At 48.5% G+C, this 20,075-nt stretch overlaps 1 protein-coding gene across 7 annotated transcripts in view; it reads right to left on the bottom strand.

The window, feature by feature from the left end:
* Ptpmeg (protein tyrosine phosphatase Meg) overlaps window positions 1-20,075 on the bottom strand; it is a 323,767-nt gene that overhangs the window by 19,600 nt on the left and 284,092 nt on the right. For 6 of the 7 annotated variants that reach the window (XM_075682040.1, XM_075682038.1, XM_075682041.1 and 3 more), the window contains 6 exons: window positions 13,069-13,308; window positions 8,472-8,535; window positions 5,572-5,729; window positions 3,827-3,917; window positions 2,147-2,214; window positions 195-278 (listed from right to left, as the gene is read on the bottom strand). In XM_075682040.1, coding sequence (XP_075538155.1) covers window positions 195-278; window positions 2,147-2,214; window positions 3,827-3,917; window positions 5,572-5,729; window positions 8,472-8,535; window positions 13,069-13,308 — 705 coding nt within the window. The remainder of the gene's footprint in view (window positions 1-194; window positions 279-2,146; window positions 2,215-3,826; window positions 3,918-5,571; window positions 5,730-8,471; window positions 8,536-13,068; window positions 13,309-20,075) is intronic. The other variant, XM_075682042.1, reaches the window with a different exon arrangement.

Below are 20,075 nucleotides of genomic sequence, written 5' to 3'. Positions count from 1 at the left end.
CAAGAGAATGACTGTAGTGGATACAAATACAGCCTTCCGTCAAGCAGTACCCAAACGCTTTTGTTACGACTTGCAGAAGTAAAGTAACTCAAGAGAGAGAGTGTAGATACAAATACAGTTCGGTGTCAACTAGTGCTTAAATGACACAGCAAGCAATCTGTAATGACTAGATATACGAAGAAGTCAGTGCTCACCTCCCAAAAATCTATCGTGGTGTTGGGCAAAGGACCTTGTGTGGCTATGTACCTATTTACAATGCCCGACGTGGGGATGTTCATCTGTACGGAAAAGAGAAAGGAAACACACATTAGAATGCGACACACAAGAGCAACTTTCTGAAAAGCAGCAAAATGTGGCGATTAGCACCTTTTGTAACAACCCCCCCCCCCCCCCCCCCCCCCCCCCATTTGGACAAGATAATCTCCTGTGAAAACATGGCTGCAGTCTGTCTGCCTTAATTAAATTTCAGTGCTGGATCAGAAGCGTACTCAATCTCTTGCCAACACCAAGAATTCAATACATTACATGCATATTGGACCTACTTTTAAGACATCTATGTCCTAGGCATAAGTCAAAATGGTTAAATGTGTAAATGCTAGAACAACTACACTTACTGATTATTAACGACACTTCCAGTCCAAACGCTACTGTGATGCTTTGCAATAACTGGTATTTCTCAGTTGTCGACAAGTTTAGCTATCAGATTGCTGTTACATTTGCATTTTAAAGATAACTTACTATGCAGATTTCTTCCTCACATATTCTTAAATTTCAAGTTAGTTACCAATCATAAGTGTACGGAGTGAGCATTAAATGCCAATTTTTTAGCTGATATCACTATCAAACAATGACATCTACTTTTGTTGAGGTACCTATTATGAAATGTCCTATTTTCACTGATGTTAACATTATCCTTGCATATATTCCATCTTGAGTTCAAATATATTTTTCCTGCATAATCATATTTTATTGCATTTCATGATGTCTTGTTTGCTTGTAAAAATAGTGTAACACTCTTTTTCACTGCATTAAACGTCTTGCAATGTTCAGGCACAATGTGCATGCTCTTATTTGCCCCTTTTTACATATGTTTTTTTCACATTATTACTATTGATCGAGGGTCCCTATGCAGCCTATAACCTTAAGGCTTTCAACTGCATGTGATATGTAACCAGTTACTTTAACTTGAGTGGATAACAAACCAACTTAAACCAGATGGTGCTTTTGCAAACTTCGCAACTATAAAAAAATACCAGTATATCATTCTTACAGAGACATAACAGCTACATGTGAGCATGATCAATAAGTGTGTCCCTCAAATGGCTGTAAACACCAAGGTTGTTAAGAACAGCTAAGCATTTCCACATAAAAAGTGATGTTTTAGTGTGCTGCAACAGTGATGAGTTAAGATATTTGGAGATAATATTTTTCTTCAGATTAACCATCCATGTTCATATTGAAGTTCCAAACTCTTTTTGATGCAATCTTGCTCTAGCCTTAACATTATGGCTCATGTCAACTTAGGCAAATTTCAGTAAGGCATTTATGCAATTTGGAATAATGCTGCTGATCACACAGAATGGCGATTGACTTTTAGTGACTATGAGTAAATGACTTCCAGTGAGACCTACGAAGTACCACCTCTTTAGAGAGTCACTGAAGAAACTAAGCAAGACACTTGGCATAATTGCGAATAGGTCAGTCTCATCAGAGGCTTGATGAAATGACACTTTAAAGCAAATAATGGTTGATCATGCTAGCTTGAGGTGATGCTAGCTGGTGCCTGCCAGCTATCAGCGACATCATGGATTCTGGCAATGTGTGCTCAGCACTGTTTGATAGTACGTCTATTCATGTCGGTTTGAATACAATAATAATTAGGCCTACCAAAGCCTCAAAGGGCTCGAGTCGCAAAATGCAACAAACTGCAGAATAGTCAAAAGCGAGCAAGGATTCAACATGACACTGTTAATAGAATTATTGCAGTAGGAAAATGCCAGGAAATTCACAACACCAAGTTGATGTCGTCGGCACCATGACATATGCAGAGAAATTAGGAAACATTGGCCTTCGTTATCTCCATGAATAACCACTCTTTAACCAACTTCCTCTCATGCTTCGAAACAAAACATGCTTAAGCACTTACATTTACATAACTAGCATTTATATAGTCCCCAGATGTGCCTTCCTGAAGGATGACTCGAGTGACATCATCTGAAAAACAAAGAGATTCCATTCAGCAAAACTCTCTCGCTTCAGACAGTTGGTCAGACTTGCAGGTATAAGTGTCATGGCATAAAAAGGCAATGACAAAGAAACACACACTCAAAGAATGGGTGTCAGTCCCGTGAATGTCTTTTTCTTTTTTCTTGTCTTCTTTTTTTTTTCTTTTCGTACCATAATACTTATGCCACTTTCATTGAAGCACAGCATTCATGCATTCATCAGTCATAGCACACTGAGGACAAGAAGAAAAAAAAAATGATGACGTGAAAAAAAAAATAATGGCAAGGTATTAAAAATTTTCTGGCCTAACTTATATTTGAAGAGTTATTCCAAGCAGAAAATGCTGTATGCAGCATAAATGCAGTACAGATTTTCTGCTGAAGGAGTGGCATGTGCCTTGTCCACACCATTGAAAATGGCTCACGGCCGCAGTTGCAGATTAAACGCAGCTAATGCACTCATCTTTTTGACAAGCTGGCCACACATGTTACAACCACAAGCCTATTGTGGCTTCCAAAATCTGGCACAGTGCACCGCATGATGGTTTTAAAGCTCATGCAGTAACTCATGTGTGCACACGCTTTGCCTTGACAGCTCAGGCACAGCATCCAAGTGCCCCTGGCATTGATCATCTCTCGCTCTCTATGTACGAGAGCTCTCTTTAAAACAAGTTTTTTTTTTTTTTATCTTGCACAAGCCGCTTGACGTGTAGCTTATAACAGCACTGGCATGAAAGTGCATCATGACTTGTTTTAAATGCAGCAAAATGCACATTCAAAAATTTATAAAGGTTGCCTGTGGCAGACCAATTGTAGCTCATGAGCTGGTCTACTCGAAGAGGCAGAATTGCTTGCACAAACAATTGAAATACATAATCGACTATTTAACAAAGATTGACTAATGAAGTTTTTATCTAACTATGTTATGGCCCACATTGAAATTTACAAATTCTAGCTGTGGAGCTCGCGTGGTGGGTTCACTTAGAACGAATTCTCGGGATGACACCAGTTTCGAGATATTAACTCCCAAACTTTGCGGAGGAATTCATTGGTGTTCCATTTACTTTTGTGCTTCAATGCATAAAACAACATGTTGTTGAGGAAGTAACTGGAATGCCAATGGATTTCTCCGCTAAGTTTTGGAATTAATATCTCGAAGCTGGTGTCATCCTGAGAATTCGTTCCAAGTGGATCTGCCTTGCAAACTCCACAGCTAAAATTTGTAAATTGCAATATGGGCTGTAAGGTAATTAGCTTAAAACTTAATTGGTTATTTTTGTTAATTAGTCAATTGTGCATTTCAATTGTTTGTGAAAGTAATGTCTGCCTCTTTGAGTAGACCAGCTTGTGGGCTAGAATCGTGCTATCTGCTACAGCCAACCTTTAGAATTTTTTGAAAGCGCTTGCTGAAACGCCCGGTATACACTACAGAGAACTCCAGTTTGTTGAGAAGGCAAGAAGCATTTGATCACTTGCTCAAAACTACCACAAAAACAAATCGAACAGTGCAGTTGACCAGTTCTCACAAAACTTCCATGTATAAGCGTGGTGCACAATGCCAAGCTAAAAAAGAAAAAGAGATTATGTGTTTTTACACTCACATGGGGAGATATCTCTGTATCGGTTTTTAGACAGGTTGGCAGGCAGCCTGGCACATTTCATAGTATAGTCTGCCTTCTTGCGGTACAGTTGCTGCAGAGAGAGAGGGAGAAAAAGACAGTATTAAAGTGAATACAGCAGCTAGAGTAGAAGATATGACAACATGTAAGCAGGTCTACTTAGGTTGAAAAGCATTTTATTGAAATACATTACATATTGCTATGTACAATTGGAGAACAGAATTAGAAGTTGCATCTGATCACTTATTACTGCCAGCCACTGCTCTTCCACAATTCCCAAACAGTGTCTAAAGTTTGAATTCCGTCACATTGACACTCACATGTACATTAAGTGCATTTAAATAGGCAATACATTTGCAGTTTCACCGCGTGGTGACTTGAACCGGCCCAATGTACAACTGGCTCATGGTTCATTTGAAATTTTGAGGACAGATTGAAAAATATACTCGAAGAACTCTGAGGCTGTATCCAGATGTTTTTTAATGTCATTACACATTTAATCAGGTAGCACTGCAAACATTTTCAATGCACTAGGGTACCATGTTCTGAAGCATTGCGTTTAGGGGACAACTTTTTCCAGAAAGCATAGCCATGACCATCTCAAGGGAGTTTTTGCACATAGGTTCCTTCAATTGCTGGCCAATGCTCACAATCTTTTCCTGTCTTCCTCTACATCATTTTCTTCAGTCTGATGGCCTTCACAATATATAACTGATGCCACCAGTGCTTCCTCAGTGTTGGCTTCATATGAAGATTCATAGCTATCAGAGGGTTGTGTACATTTAGGAGAAACACATTACCAGCACTCGACTACTCATAGGTGCCCGATGCAAATGAAGCAACTGCTCCCTCTCCCCTACTCTACTGTGCATGCTTGCCGAGCACCCTGCCACTTCCAGCACTCATTGTGCAGCAGTTTACACCCTTTTTAAAACTACTGCCTGCATGCTACCTGGTTTATTCTGAGTGCTGCGCACGTAATATTCAGAAAGTGCCATCAACAACAAGAATTAATTCAGTGCCTCAATGGTTCGAGTTGTCGACTAACTCGCCCTCATGCTGCAACCTGCTAGTCTCCTTGTTAGCTCAGATGGTAGAGCGATTGCCCTGGGAAGGTTCCGCTCCATGATTCGATCCCCCGGACCAGCATTTCTCTTCAACTGCAAACACTTCTCTCTGAAAAACCTGTGTCGGTTTCTTTTGTAGCTATGTGTTACAATAGGGTGGATGACCAATTTTTCCCTTTTAACAAGAAGAACGTGACTATTGTGATAGTTAAAAATCTGCATCTTGACTATACAGGCACACTTTGCCATAGTGTAATAGAAAGGTCTAAATTAATTGTCACCACATGTGGTTCTTCAATGCACACCAAAATCTGAGTAAACATTCTGCTTTTTCTTTTTCTCTCTCCTTTCCCCTCATTCTCGCCTCATTCTTGTGATGCACCCACAAATTGTATTCGTGGCCTTGTGCTCAGAGGCCACAGACGTTTTGGCTATTTTCGCATCAGCATCTACGACCTTTGACAGTTTAAGCAGGTCCGAAAGAAAAAGCACAGAAACTTGTGTTTGATAGATATTTTGTGCAAAGATAATCGCTTCTCGGACCACTTGATCTGACTGGAAGCTCTTAAATCAGAGAAGAATTAACAAGAACGAATAGAAAGAAAGGAAAAGAGGGTTTGGGTGAAATAGAAGGAAATGTGCAGGTGTGCTTGCCCTCACCTCAAACTGGGCGATGGTGGCGCCGCTCTCAAGACCCTCGGCCAAGAGCAGCATCGACTCGGCCAGCGCTCCTCCGCCGGCTCGGTTGCCCCGGCCCGCCACTGCAGAGTCCGGAATGTACTGAAAGTCGGGCTCCTCGATCTGCTCGCCTGCGGGTACTGGGAGGCGCCCAGGGGGACGAGAAAGGCAACGGGGAGGGAGAAGCGCAGGAGGGGTAGGGGAGGAGGTGCGCACGTGAAGGGAAAAGCGACGCACATGGGGACGACAGAAAGGGACAAGGCGAGGGTTGGTGGGCGAGGGGGGAGAAAGACATTGACGACACAATTAATTGAGAGCTCGTCGACGCTCGGCATTCCTCCAAATACAATACAGAATCGAGCGAAACAGCGTCAATAATATGCAGCGCGGTGCGCGAAACAGAGGCGACAAAGAAGGGAGTGCAGATTGCTGCTAGAAAAGCGGCGGACGGAGGAGTCAGCTGCAATTAATGGTCCGGTCGCCACTTTCCGATTGGGTGCTGCTCCCCCTCCCCCCTTTCGGAAGTCTTTTTTTGTGTGTGTGGGAGCGACGAGCCGCGCGGCGTATTCTTTTGCTTCGAGAGAACCCTGTGTTGCTTGGTGCTTCCTTAAGTGATCTACGATACGGCCCAAATAAAATTTATTATTAAAGCATGATGCAGAGATGCATACCGAGTAGCGAAACGTCGTTGGAACAAGGCCGGTGCAACTTACGCCGCGCTCCCCGCAGACCTAAACTATCACTTGTTTCTTCCTCGTGTGTGTGTGTGCGTGTGTGTGTGTGTGTGTGTGTGTGTGTGTGTGTGTGTGTGTGTGTGTGTGTGTGTGTGTGTGTGTGTGTGTGTGTGTGTGTGTGTGTGTGTGTGTGTGTGTGTGTTTTGTACAGCAGCGTACATACGATGACAATAGCTGTCCGTTGTGCACGTTTCCCTATACAAGGCCGCGGTGCTGCCTATACAAAATCTGTTTACAAACTTTAAAAAACTGCAGTGCCCAACGCGCAGCGAAATCACTAACAATTTCGTCTATCCCGCCCCCCCTCCCCCCTTCATCTATCCGAACTTTTTAGGGACAGCGCAAGCCCTCGGTTTAAGTCCCTGATGCGCGCAGAGATCACAGAAGCCGCTGTTGTGGCTCATAACCCTGCCCCGATCGATAGGATTCCACACCGACAGCGGTGAAAGCACCGTGTGGCCCAACTCAGCAGCAGACGCGAGTACGCGGGCGAGAGACAGCAGTCACCATAACAGCCGCTCGTAAAGCGTGCTTCTCCGCACGGAGGGTACCGTCGAGGAGAAGCCCAACCCACGCGCGCACGCGCGTGCGGCCTTGGGTCGGAGAAATCACTTCCGCGTCCGTCGCCGTTACTCGAGAGCGCTGCGCTTCCGAGACCCTTCGCTCGCGCAGGCGCATGTGAGTAAAAAATATTCAATGAAGTTAAAATGAGAGAAGAAATGAGAAAGGAGAGAACTTTGCTGCGAAGCCGCCATCAGTCAGGTCCGGAAGAGCAATGAAAAAGCGCAGTCGCAAAAGAAGGCACCGGCAACGCAACGCGTTTTCGCTTTCGGCAGAGGTTACAGTCTGGCAAATATAATTTACATAATGAAGGTACGAACAATATGTCAGCTCTGCGATAAGTTAGAGAAGTTGGTATACGAACTCAAGGTCGCGTGAAAACATCGCCAGAATGCTGGAAACACAACTAAGCTGGACAAGCAAACATCTATAAAAAGGGCTCCACCTATCTTTCTTTGTTATTGCGTGCGCGCGCGAGCGCGCATGTGTGCGTGTTTTAAAAACTAGCGTTGCTCGTTTCAACGAAGCTTGACCAAAGCAACGTTTGAACCGCCACTGAAGGACTACTAACACGCGGGCCTTCCGAGTTTTGTCTTTATGCTCCGATCAGTAAAACTATAAACAACGTGATCAAGGCATTACACCTGACTTTTTGCTGCGCGCTTTTAATTTCTGCCAGTCCTTGTTTCAATTACGAAAGGCACGGACAGTGCCTTCGCGTCGCCGGTTATCACGTTGCACTGCGAACAGCAGACATGCAAGGCACGAATAAACGCTGTGCAGGGACAGCTTAACCCATATAAGAGCTCCGTGAATATCTTGACAAAGCCTGCTAATAAGCGTTGAGCCATTTCATGTAACCGGCGTACTTGTTATTATCTTCTGCCTCACTGCAAACTTCGAATTCCACAAGCGATAGGTGCCGTTGACAGCTAGCACTATAGAGCAGAGCAGAGGATAGGACGGGGTGATCCACGCTCTAATCAACAGAGCGGATTCAACGAGTGGTTGGTTTCTCTGGCCTGGGTATGTAGAAAATGTGGGGGCCCAGCCAGAATGTTTTCCCTTGCATCTCTGTGCGTGGCTGCGGCCCATACCAATAACTCCTGAACTATCATGTCGATGGGACATGTCCATAGTCGCTGAACGTATCAAAAGCGCATCTATGTCACGGAGAGCGTTCACGTCCCGTTAGTGCGTATACATCGCGGGGAGCTGTAGTTCGCACGGCCTCATGACATAACAGTGTAACCTAAAGGGACCTGTGGTGTACAATAAATATAAAGTGTACCAGCCCAACGGTAATCAGTACCACACTCGACATCACGACAACAAACAACACAAGAAATGGGGCGACACACGCGCATCGTTTGCATCGTCTTGGTAGCTCCTTTCGTATTGGTGACCTTTAACTAAATCTCCCAACACACTGCCACTTTCGGCCGCCCTGTGGTAAAGCTTTAGATTCCTACGGGACACGAAATCACACACACGCACACATAGAAACAACAGGAAAATAAACAAGAGAAAGGAGTCCATGAAAGAGCTTGTGGGAAAATTAAGAGGCCAGCTCCTCGGAGTTCTCACCCTGTGCCTTGACGGTGAGCACGAGCTCTCCATTGTCCTTGGGCGCCCGGATGAGCTTGACCACCTGCGAGAGCCAGAGGGCCAGGCCGGGCCTCAGTCGTCGCACGTACAGCACACACAGCCAGCGCGGCACGCAGCAGCCGCCCGCCGCGGCGCCCGACGTGGCGGCGGGCGACGGAGGCACACGGCGGCTCCACGACGCCAGCACCGACGCGACGCTGGCACGAGCGCAGTTCATGCCGCCGCCGCCGGTCGCACGGAGGAGCCGCGGCCAAACGCCCGGACGACGGCGGAGTTGCAGCTCGGCATGGCCGCTTCGACGCGGCAGCGGCCGCCGCGCGGCCCGAACCGAGGAGGAGCACGCGCGCGCATCGCCGTCAACAGCTGTGCGAGGGGGCCGCGGTCGCCCACGAGCGTACGGGGGTCGGCGGTACGCCGGCGCGAGCGAGCGGCGGCCGGCGGACGCCGAAGACGAGCCCGATCCTCTCTCCGGCGGGACACTCGGCTGGTCGACCCGCGGGCTCTCGCGAGCGGACGTCGCTCGCAGTGCCTCTCGCGCTCTCCTCTCTCTCCCCTCCCTCCCCCTTTCGACGTTGCCGCCAAGCCCCTCGCGACAGTGCGCGCGCGTGGCGCCGTGTCTCTAAGCGCGACTCTATTTCCTGCGGGTCGGGTTGGAGGTCGGCGGTTCCGCTCACTAACGAGCGCCAACACGGGCACTGCCGCAACCACCACCAACGCGCTACGCGTGCGAAGCGGTGGAGCCCGCGGCTGCAGCAGGACGAAGACGAAGCAAGCAAAAAAGGCTCGCGAGGGAGCCCCCGGGGCGCTCGATAAGCGAACGGCGATGACCACACACGCAATACAAACCGCTGGAGGAAGGAGAAGGGCGGGTGCGGAGGCGGGGACGGAGGTTACGCAATCCGGAGGCGCACGCGGAAGGACGAAGTCCCACAATGGTAAGAAGGAAGGAAACGCGGCGTCGATACGCGAAAAAAGGAGGCGGTCGCAACTCGCCCCCCGAAGGTGGCGCACACGCAAGGCGAGTATGTCCAGCAAAAAAAAAAAAAAAAAAAAAGAAACTGCACTGGCGCAGGCTGCTCGCGTTAGCAGTGCCGTGAGGAACGTATGTATATTTTTATCTGCGTAACTTTCTTTTTTTTTTCAAGCCAAATACAGCAGCTCGTGTGGAACGTTAACGATTTATGTTTAGAGCAATCCATAAAACTAGCAGAACGCACGGGCACACAACACAAACGTAAACTCTACCTTTCTTTCTTTTTTTAAGACGCTGCAGGTAACTACACTGACAAATGCCCGCAGCAAGCGCTGTCAAATCTTTCGAGAGCGCTTGACGACGCGCCTGGCACGCAAACGCGATCAGCGGGTCGTAACACAGGCCACTTTACTCTTTACATCGCGAACTAGACAGAACGATGCGTGGTCGGCCTTTACGGAGCGCGGGACGCTGGGCGCTGACGGAAAAGAAGGAACGAAAGGAAAGTCCGCGACAAGCTCGGTCGCGCACTCCGTGGACACCGCCCGAGAGGGCCCAGCGTTTTGCGTCGGATTGTGGCGGAAAGGGGACCACGGCACGCAAGCTTTGCGCGCATCGAAAAAAAAAAAAAGAAACAAGAAAGAAAGAAAGAAAGGGCGTCATTGCGGCGCCGGAATCGATGCCAGCGTGGGCCGGAGCAAGGAGGCCGAATCGATGGGCGGCCAGGTGATTCACCTGGGCGCCAACACTCGGGCAGCGCCACGCGAATGCGAGGGAAGGGAGCGGGTCTCGCCGACGGCATCTACGGTTACTAGAGTCAACTTACTAAAGCGAACGAGACGGCCAAAACAAAAGAAAGGCTCAAAAGCGTATAAACACACCTCCGCTGGGTTCGTGGAGGTTACGGAACCAGACGACGATTCTCGCTTTCTTTTTAAAATGACCGGGCCAGAAAATTTTCATTGTGGCGGCACGTGACAATTGGCGGTCGAAGTTGCATGCAGTGCTACTACTTACAACAGCATTGCGCTGACATTATATATATATATATATATATATATGTGTGTGTGTGTGTCTGTGTGTGTGTGTGTGTGTGTGTGTGTGTGTGTGTGTGTGTGTGTGTGTGTGTGTGTGTGTGTGTGTGTGTGTGTGTGTGTGTGTGTGTGTGTGTGTGTGTGTGTGTGTGCGCGCGCGCGCGCGCGCGCGTTCCACAAGCAATTGGAAAATAGAAGCTCCGCACTGCATGCATTGGCAGCTTGCCCGGTCGCCCCTCAGTAGCCCTGAACGCTATAAGTATACTGCTGTGAGACACAAACAGACGGAAGGGCGTCGCTGTCAGCCCGTGCAGACCAAGCCACAGCTATTGCAGGCGTGTGGGTGGCAGTGAAAAGAGCTCCGAGAATAATAATAATAATAATAATAATAATAATAATAATAATAATAATAATAATAATAATAATAATAATAATAATAATAATAATAACTTCTTTATTTCCATCAGTGATGGAGGAGACTGCAGGTAAAAGTCGCTTTAGAGGCAAGCGACTTGACTAGAGCCCGCAGCCTCCTTTACAAGGCAAACAGCGATTGAACAGGAGACATATATACACATAGCAATTGACTATATGTGAAATATGTACAAAAATAAACGCAAAAACACAACTTATCTGAAAAACGCTCTTCAATTATTTAAGAAAGATTGAGTGACAAAATGTTCACGTAAAGCTCGTACACCAGTTATATAAATGTCAAGACCTGATTTCAGAAACAAATTTAAAAGTGTTGGTAGTGTGTATGATATCTTTTGTGTAGAATAATTGGCACGCGGAGTGACCAGCTTCCACTGTTCCGTACACCTTGTGATGTAAGAATGTGTGTTCCTGGTGAGATTAGATAACTCATGAAGAAAGTTCTCTTTTACCTCCCGTTTGAAAGCTTGACTTAACTTGTAATTATAAAGGTTAAAAACGGGTATTATATTTGCTATCTGAATTAAGTCTGATGCGTGGGCATTGTAAGGCAGGTTAAAGAGTACTCGCAAAAAATTTTTTCTGAAGTATATGTAGCTTTTCTAGATTCGTATGGCTGTACAGCTCGCGTCAGATCCAACCGAAACACGCAGCTCACCATTCTCGTGCGTGGCCTTATTCCTTCACAGACGAACGGACAAAACCGACAGCTGCGAGTCGCAGGGAAGCAGGTATACGGAAGAGCAACCCAGGCGACGTATCGAGGGCCACAACGTGTACTACGAGACTGTAGAACTTCTAAGGGCAGTGTTCGCACGAACTATTCTAAATCCGGCATCAATTCCTACAGTGTACGACCAGATAATGTTCTAGTACTGCTGCCACCGTTACGTCAAGTTGACTTTCTCGCTGGGCTAGTTTGGTACGGATGTAAGGAACACGCAACGTTAGGGACCCTAGCAACGTCGCGCGAGTTCGGACACACCACATAGAATCACGGGAGCTCGTCCTCATCCTTTATATTTTAATTGATGCGACTGAATCCAAGCTATATGTGCCCTTGCTACCGCTAACGTCGATTCCACGGCACGCGTCGTCAGCGCATGGCGGCAAGTACTGCTGCCGTCACTCAAAGCGCGACGGGCCAGCACACATAAAGACGGGGAAACTATTTATAAAGGCGCAATTTTCTCAATTTTTTACAGGTATGCGGCGCTTTTACCGTAAATAACGGGCAACGACATGCGGTGGCTCGCATGCTTTGACTATTCTTTTATCAGGCTTGGAACTAGCATCGCGTTATGAAGATTTGCTGCCCGACAATACACATTATAACCTCGGCGTTAGGGCGTAGTGCTGCGCAACGTACGGCGCCTGGTTCTGCCGTTATATACGAACTGTTTTGCTCCTTTAAACGCTACACTGACAGCACACACTTTGGGTGTCAACTTTACGCCTCATATTAGCCGCCTGTTGTAAGCACTGTAGGCTGTCTTAATTCCACGAAACCTATTCATATCCTGCAGCTTCACATCGATTTGATATCCTACGATTCTACATTCACGCATCGACCACAGCAATAACATCAACATTAACATGTGTAGTGCAATGCCTTCCTTGCACTTATTTATTCCCCGAGCTTCGAATATATGGAATCACCTTCACGGATCAATGACTTCGACAAAATCGTTTTCAATCGCGCATTACTAATTAATATTATATAACTTGGAATTTAATCTCACTTCCCCAATCCGTAATGCCTTCGGGCCTGGACTTCTTTCGAGCCTGAAAAGTATCATAATGAATTCAAACTACTACTATGTAGCGCTGAGTTTCCCAGTGACCATAAAAAACGTGACAATGCGCACACACTGTCACCGCGTTCGGAGAGTACAAAAAAAAAAAAAACGTACCGTATCTGTCATAGTTTTCACCTCTGCTGGTGCGGTTGATGGAGCATTCTCGTTGGTGCGCCCCTAACGCGCAAGCTTGACTCATCTCCCTTCCAAAGCGCTAAGACGTTTGCTCCTCACACAACCCGCGTCTGTTAAAAGCTAAGCCGCTACGGACACGCGTACGCGGCGTTGGGGTTAACTCTGACGCCAACTGCAGACGAAAGGCAAAGCTCACACACCTGATCGTGCGACAGGCCGGCCACGTCACGGCCGTTGATGAGCAGCAGCTGGTCGCCCTCGCGCAGCCGCGGCGAGCACGTGTCGGCGGGCGTGTGCGGCACCACCCGGGACACCAGGATGGGCAGGCTCTGGTCGGCGCCCCCCTTCACGTTGAAGCCGAACCGGCCCTCGGCGTCGGGACGCATGCACACGCGCACCGGCGGGGGCCCGACGTCGTCCGCGCCGGCCGAGCCGTTCGCCTGCGCCACAGACACAACCGCGTGGTCAAGCAAAGGGCCCGCATCGTCGGGGAACTATGGCGCTCCGTGCGATCGCTCAGCTGCTAACGACGGGTACTGCATATGCACGCACATCTGCCTTACCCTTCGTGTTTGTGGCTCCGAACGTTCTTGTAGTGTCACTCGTTACGTCTTTGTTGTGACACCTAGAATGCCGCGTGAAAAACGAATCACATGTACTCGAGAACACAGCGTTGGCGTCACGCGGTGTGGAATGGACGTACACGGACGCCGCATCCTCTAAAGTATAAGCAGGAAAGTCCCTCCATGCGGTGTCGCCGAATACAAGGTGGCGATCAAAGATACACTTGGGAGGCAGAGAAAGTGTTCCGAAAAGAAAAGGGGGGGAGGGGGAAAGGTTACTCTCTTCGTCACAATTAATTGGCTGACACGTAGCTAGATGTGTCAAGGAAGGTTCACTCAAACAGAATAAGATCAGCAATGAAACACGGCACTTTCGAATCACCTCATCCTTCGAACAGTACAACGCACGTGCTTCCGTCGATGATTGTCACGATCAAAAGCAAAATGCTCCCTGCCAATACCCGGGGATTCGACACCCTCGAAGAATCCCATGTATCCCAGTTTCACGTATACGGGGCGTATAATAATAATAATAATAATAATAATAATAATAATAATAATAATAATAATAATAATAATAATAATAATAATAATAATAATTACCTATATATACAATAAGCCAAGAAATGCACGGAGCTTACAGAAAGGGGCTCCTCACGCAAGCACCAGCCAACAGTGGAAGAGAATCCAGTCGCATTTCAGCCGCGGTGATCACAACGAACAAGGCTGCGACAGCTCGCAAACGTGCGCACGCAAAAAAAAAAGAAAAAAGAAAAAAAAAGAAGAGGCCTTATTATGCAACCACAGATATACACACACAAAGACTACTTCACGCAACGAATGCTCGCGCTATATGACGCGCTCGAAGTGGCGACGCCTCGTCGCGAGGGGGGATTACCGAGAGACACGGCCATTCGGGTTTCGGCAAAACAGGAAGCTCGCTGAGCCAATGCGCGCGCGCGCGTGAAAGGCGATAAATTACCGCGCGAACCGACCAAACAAGGGCTCGCAGGCAGACTCCTTCTCAGGAAGCCTATTCTCTACACCTTCCCGGAGTCCTTCGACCAAAGTTCTCTCACGTACACAACAGCGCCTGGCGTATACACGCAGCAAAGGAAGGAAAGAAAGAACCGAAATAAACGAAGAAAAGGAATGGGGGCCCGGGGCCTTAAACGACCATTGTGTTCGCGATCGCTAGTACGTAATACGCAAAAGCAGTCGTCGCGGACGGTTGCGAAAACCGCCTAATGTGACCGAAAGTGTATGTGCTCGCCGCGCGGCCGTTTTTTTTTTTTTTCGGGGATGATGTATGTTTACGAGTCGTACGCGATTATGAGGAACGCGAAAAACGCACGATAGAGACGCGGAACAAAAGCGGAGCTTCGGCGTAGCGCGCACACCGTTCACCGATTCGGGAGCCTGGAAGCGAGCGCGAGAGTTCCAGCTAACGGTCGCGACCGCGAGCAGCTATATGGGCCGCGGCCACCAACCTTTCACACGACGTCCTCCTCTCTCAAGGCGCGCACAATCGAGTTGACAGTACATACGCGCCTGGATTCGGCAGAAAGAAAGAAAAAAAATTAAAAGAGTACGGTGCCCGAAAAAAAAAAAAAATATACGAAGACGGGAAAAGATCACGAGATCGCAAAACGTCTTTTTTCTTTTTTTCTTCCCCCACTCAGACACACACGTGCCGAGGAACGAAACATTCCCGTAAAGAAAGACACGACTCAATACGGAAATTTACGCGCGCTCGCTTTCTTCGCTGCACTTAATACAAAGGGAGGCAGGCAACTGTAGCGGCTGACGCGCGATTTCGACGAGTGCGTTCACAGTGTAGGTCTATAGGAAAAAGAAGGAAAAAAATAAAACAAAAGCTGCGACAACAACAACAAAAAAAAAAACATTCTAAGTGTGTTCCGGGGTCGTTCCTGCTAACGTCATCTTAGACTGACAGATGTGTAAGTGCGCGCAAGAAAGAACGAAAGAAATAAAGCAGCTCTCGTAACAACCAGTGTTGACAGAGAAAGCGCGAGAGCTTTGTAGACCGAACTCCTTTCGTTCTAATGGCGTCTTCTAGCAGACCTATAACAGAAACGCCGGGAACTGTTCACAAAAGCGTTCTAGCGAGGAATCGCGTAAGCGCGCGCGCTTTAGAGAGAGTGCCTTTTTCAACAGTTCTGAGTATTCCTGTTCGCGCCCTCTGGAAAACGCCATATAAGACGACTCGAACTCTGCAATTCCTACCCCCCCCCCCCACCCCCGTCCCTACAGCACGTCCTCGCTTGGTAAACGCAAACAGACGCGTCTTCCGTTCAAACGGAGACCAAAAGCTGACGTTCCAGCGCTATGGGCGGAAGAGAAACCGTCCAGGAGCAAAAGTAACCGGCATTAAAAAAAAAAAAAAAAGGAAAGCGGGGGAGGAGGGGGGGGGGGTCCCCAGAGAAAACGGGCTATTTACGGCGCACGCCATAACATCCCGCTCGTACTGCGGGCACGAAGAACGCCACACACCCACCGAAGAGGAAAACAGCGATTAACGAAGCTCCCGCGAACCGCGGTTAAACGGGGAAATTAGATGAGGAGGAAAAGCGTTGCACGAAAAGGCTTCTCATCTGTGCAGGGGGAGACGAAAAGAAAAGGGGTGGAGGAGAGGGGGGAGGGGGGAGAATGAAAGACGTCCCGTGCAAGATGCTTCTGCGCGCACTTCAGGAAGCGCAAAAGGCCGGGGCATTCACCACGGCGCGCAGTCTGACATCGCGTAAAGCGGACTCGAGAGAGAGAATGGGGAAAAAAGGAGGCTTCGCCAGAGCGATGTCTGTGTGCGTCCGATCACGAAGAGATGGCGATGATGCGAACAGAGGACAGAGGGGAAGAGGCCTAACATAGGCACGTGCAGGTGTAGAACCAAATAGAGCACACCCGGCCATTAACTCTGAGGTGAGTCTTCGATCCTCGTTCATCTCGTAAAGAGTACGACGGGCGCGTTATTATTGGTTATAGAGGATCAAGCTGACAAAAACAGAATTTGTTGAATGGGAAAATACCGAGGGCTCCGAAATTAAAACGGGAATATTCGAGCCAACGTATCGGTAATCTGAAGCAAACTGCGGTTCCGTGGTGCCGCGAGATTGGCGTGCTGCCGTTTAGCGATGCTGACGTGATGCGCGTGGATTCGCAGTTCAACAGGTCACGTGGCTATACCGCGCGTTCGCGACGGTAAGGTCGCGATTTCATCTACAATAACTGCGATGCTAATGAGAGCTACCAATTTAGGCAAGCGAACAGAGCGCATAAAAGAATTCTGTGCGCGTCCCTGCAACTAGAACACCGCTGGAAGCGGCATGGAATACTGAAATCCGAGACCCTCAATTGGCGATGGGATGCTATGGCGAATACCGCGGACTTTTCGCGCTGGCTTTAATTCAACGGCAAGTTGCATATACAAAAGGTCGAAACGACGTCGAAAAAAATACATATGCATATTTAAGAACCAAACAGGAAGTGGTGTACAAAAGAGGAAGGTCGAAATAAACTTTTATGTTGGGCTGGTGACAAAGTGCAGTGATCATGACGTTCCGTACCAAGATACCAACAGACATCGACAGTGATATTTCCCTCCGTTTCCGTATTTCCAGCAGCCAGTTTTCGCCTAGCGTCTTCATAAGTCTCATCGCAGGTCGTGCTAGAATCCGGTGATACGCACACTTATTTCGACGCGTCAGATGGCTTCCTCGGAAACCTAACCGGGAGGCTTGGCGACTATCTACAAAGAGCGACGGCTAGAATAAGCGCATCCTACTTCAACTCGAAATGTGCTGAGTTGCAGTTAATTGAAGACGAAGTAAGCGCCCAATGCACGAGGACGCTCGTCAAGGGTCGTTTTAAGCCACGCTTAGTCTCTTCAGTGATTGGCTTACGCCCACTCACTCAACAGTATTTATCACGTTTACGACGCACGCAAGAAAGCGCGTGCGCAATCCGGCGCGAAGGGGACGACACACACACACACACACACACACAGCTACTTCGTCCGTAAAGCAAACGCCCACGCGATTCTATTCTTCGAATTGCCACGGAAGCACATCCGGCGCGGGATCGTTAAAATTTAAACACGCAATGAAAGAAACGGGAAGAAGGGCGGCGGCAATAAGAGGCTTAACGCTGTGCTCTTCTCACCGAAAGAAGCAGCAACCGACGTGGGTGCAGAAAAGTCTGCTACGTGTTCGAACGAGAAGACCAGAAGCTGCAGACGGTATGGCGCGGGCAGCAGTCGAGGAGGCGGACAAGCGCAAGGGACACAGGAGCACCGGACAGAGAGAGGTCTCTATAGACACTCCTCTCGCATAGAGGAAAACCCACTGCGCTCCGTATCATAAACACCACGCAGTGCGATGAAAGCTAGGGGTCACATCCGGTCAGCAGTCCGGAAATTAGAGTCGGCCATTTACTCGCCAAGGTCTTGGCTCAGTAGCTTCGGCGTTCTGCAGCTTGAGCGAGTTCGACTCTTTGTCCGCAGCTACCGGATCCCGATGTGTACATAATGCAGGTACGCTCGCTCGTGTGTATCGAATACGGTGTGCCTTAAGTAAGCACAGGCGGTGCAAAGTCCCTTATAGTCCTCGCCTTTGTCTGGGACATTTCAATCAATCAATCAATCAATCAATCAATCAATCAATCAATCAATCCGTTGCCGCAGAGTCCATCAGGGCTCTTTAGCACAGGCGCACATGCAACAAGTATCGCAACGTTAGATGACCACTTGTATGACAAACGCTGTTCTTTTTGAGTACAAAGTTAATGCACCCGACCCTGTCCAAGTTAAATACCTGCAGGAAATAAAAGGGGAGGCATGGAGTTACAAGAAAATAACTTTGGTACAAAACAAAACCGTTCTAAAGCTCATTAAACGGGAGCTGGAGCGAAGGAACTGAACTGCTATGCCAGGACGAACTGACGCGTAGCGCTGTAATGCTGCTACTATCGCTGGGTACATATAAAAATATGGACGTTTCTATAGACGTTTATATATAGATGATTTATACAAGCACAAATCAGGCCAGGCCACCGCGCCAGCGCTGCGATCACCGGCGATGGTTCGAACTGGCACAGCAAGCGATCTGGTAGTTATTTTTGCGACCGAACAACTATACATGGGCCGTTCAAACTTTCTTCGCCATAACAGCGAAGCAGTGGCAGCGATATTGAGTATTAGCGCGAAACCCACGTGCGTACACCGTACGATTAGCCGTAGGACTATATACAGTAACAAGGCAACTTACTAGCTTTCCATCATGTATTCATCGGACAACGATACAGTCCGATGCATCGCTCTACGGATCGAATGATTTCGACGCTCGAGTGCGGCGGAACTAAGGGCTGCAGTACGAAGAAAAATAGAAAGAAAGCAAGTGGGGGGCAAGCTTCGAAAATCGTTCCATCAAGCCGTCAGCGCGGGCACACCGCTACACACCGCGGTATACATGTATCGCTTTCAGATCAGGCAGTCGAAAGAAATGCACAGTGCGTATACGTACTGACATCTTGCAGTAACAATGCAGGGCCACTGATTGAGTGCCGGTTCGTTCGTGCCCTGCGCACCTCCGCTTGTCTTCTGTAGCGCGTGTGCCGAGTGGCGATCCCGCTGCCCGCCCTTCACACGACGGCAGCTCCAGCTTGCACACGCGTACACGCATGACGATTCGGGCTCACGTAAAGGCACACGGCGGCTATAGCATTCCGCGCGTGTTCAGAACCACTGGGTCGTCGCTTTCATCGCACCTCGGATTATCTCGAAGAAACGCTATCGCTATGCACAACTACGCGATAGCTAAGGTATACCTCTCGTCCTTCGTTCGGCCGTGCGCTTCAGCAGAGCACCGCACAACCAAGGAAGCCCGCGGTATTCCAAATTGGCAAGCTTCGATCCCTCACGATTCAACGTGCGAGCAAGGCTGTGGGACGGCATGTGCTCACGATGAAGGTGGCCTGTACATCGCTCCACCAGGTTGCGCAAAGCGCGGCACAGTGCGTCTACTATACGAGAGTCTAGCGCGTTCGCGGAATCGCGTGGATCGCTTTGGAGATAAAGAGATATATAAGAGAGAACGGATGGAAGAGGAGACAGAGCGACGTGCGATAGCGATCGGTTCTGGGAAATACGACGACGAAGGTCCGGTCACTTTGAGAAACGGCGACGACTTCCAATGCTATAGTCGAGGGCCCCCAAGCCTGCGCTGGGGTATAGACAGCGCTTGTTCTCCCATGTATGGTGCGCACGAGATGCGACCCCGCGGTGTAGAAGGCATCCGGTGTTAACGTCTCAATACCACCAAGGGTGCTAAATGAACGTTTGCCACGTGTCAAACCACCGCACCTCCTATCCAGACGTCAACGCGGCATGGACGACGACTACCATTACCCACCCCACCATTACCTGGAAACCGAAGAATGAACGGGAGGGAACCACGACAAAGAATGGATAGGCGCAGTTAATTAGACGAGTAAAATCACCACCCATCCCTCGGCACTTATCCAGCCGTCAAGAAAGCGTGTAAACCAGTTGTTTCAGGGTTCCACGAAAAAAAACCTCAGCCCGTTCTTGACCTGGCAGACTGATTGAAGCACATGGTGGGCAACGACGA

The sequence above is a fragment of the Dermacentor variabilis genome, chromosome 2, assembly GCF_050947875.1.
Source record: "Dermacentor variabilis isolate Ectoservices chromosome 2, ASM5094787v1, whole genome shotgun sequence".
Classification (NCBI taxonomy): domain Eukaryota; kingdom Metazoa; phylum Arthropoda; class Arachnida; order Ixodida; family Ixodidae; genus Dermacentor; species Dermacentor variabilis.
This window is presented reverse-complemented; position numbering and strand designations above follow the sequence as displayed.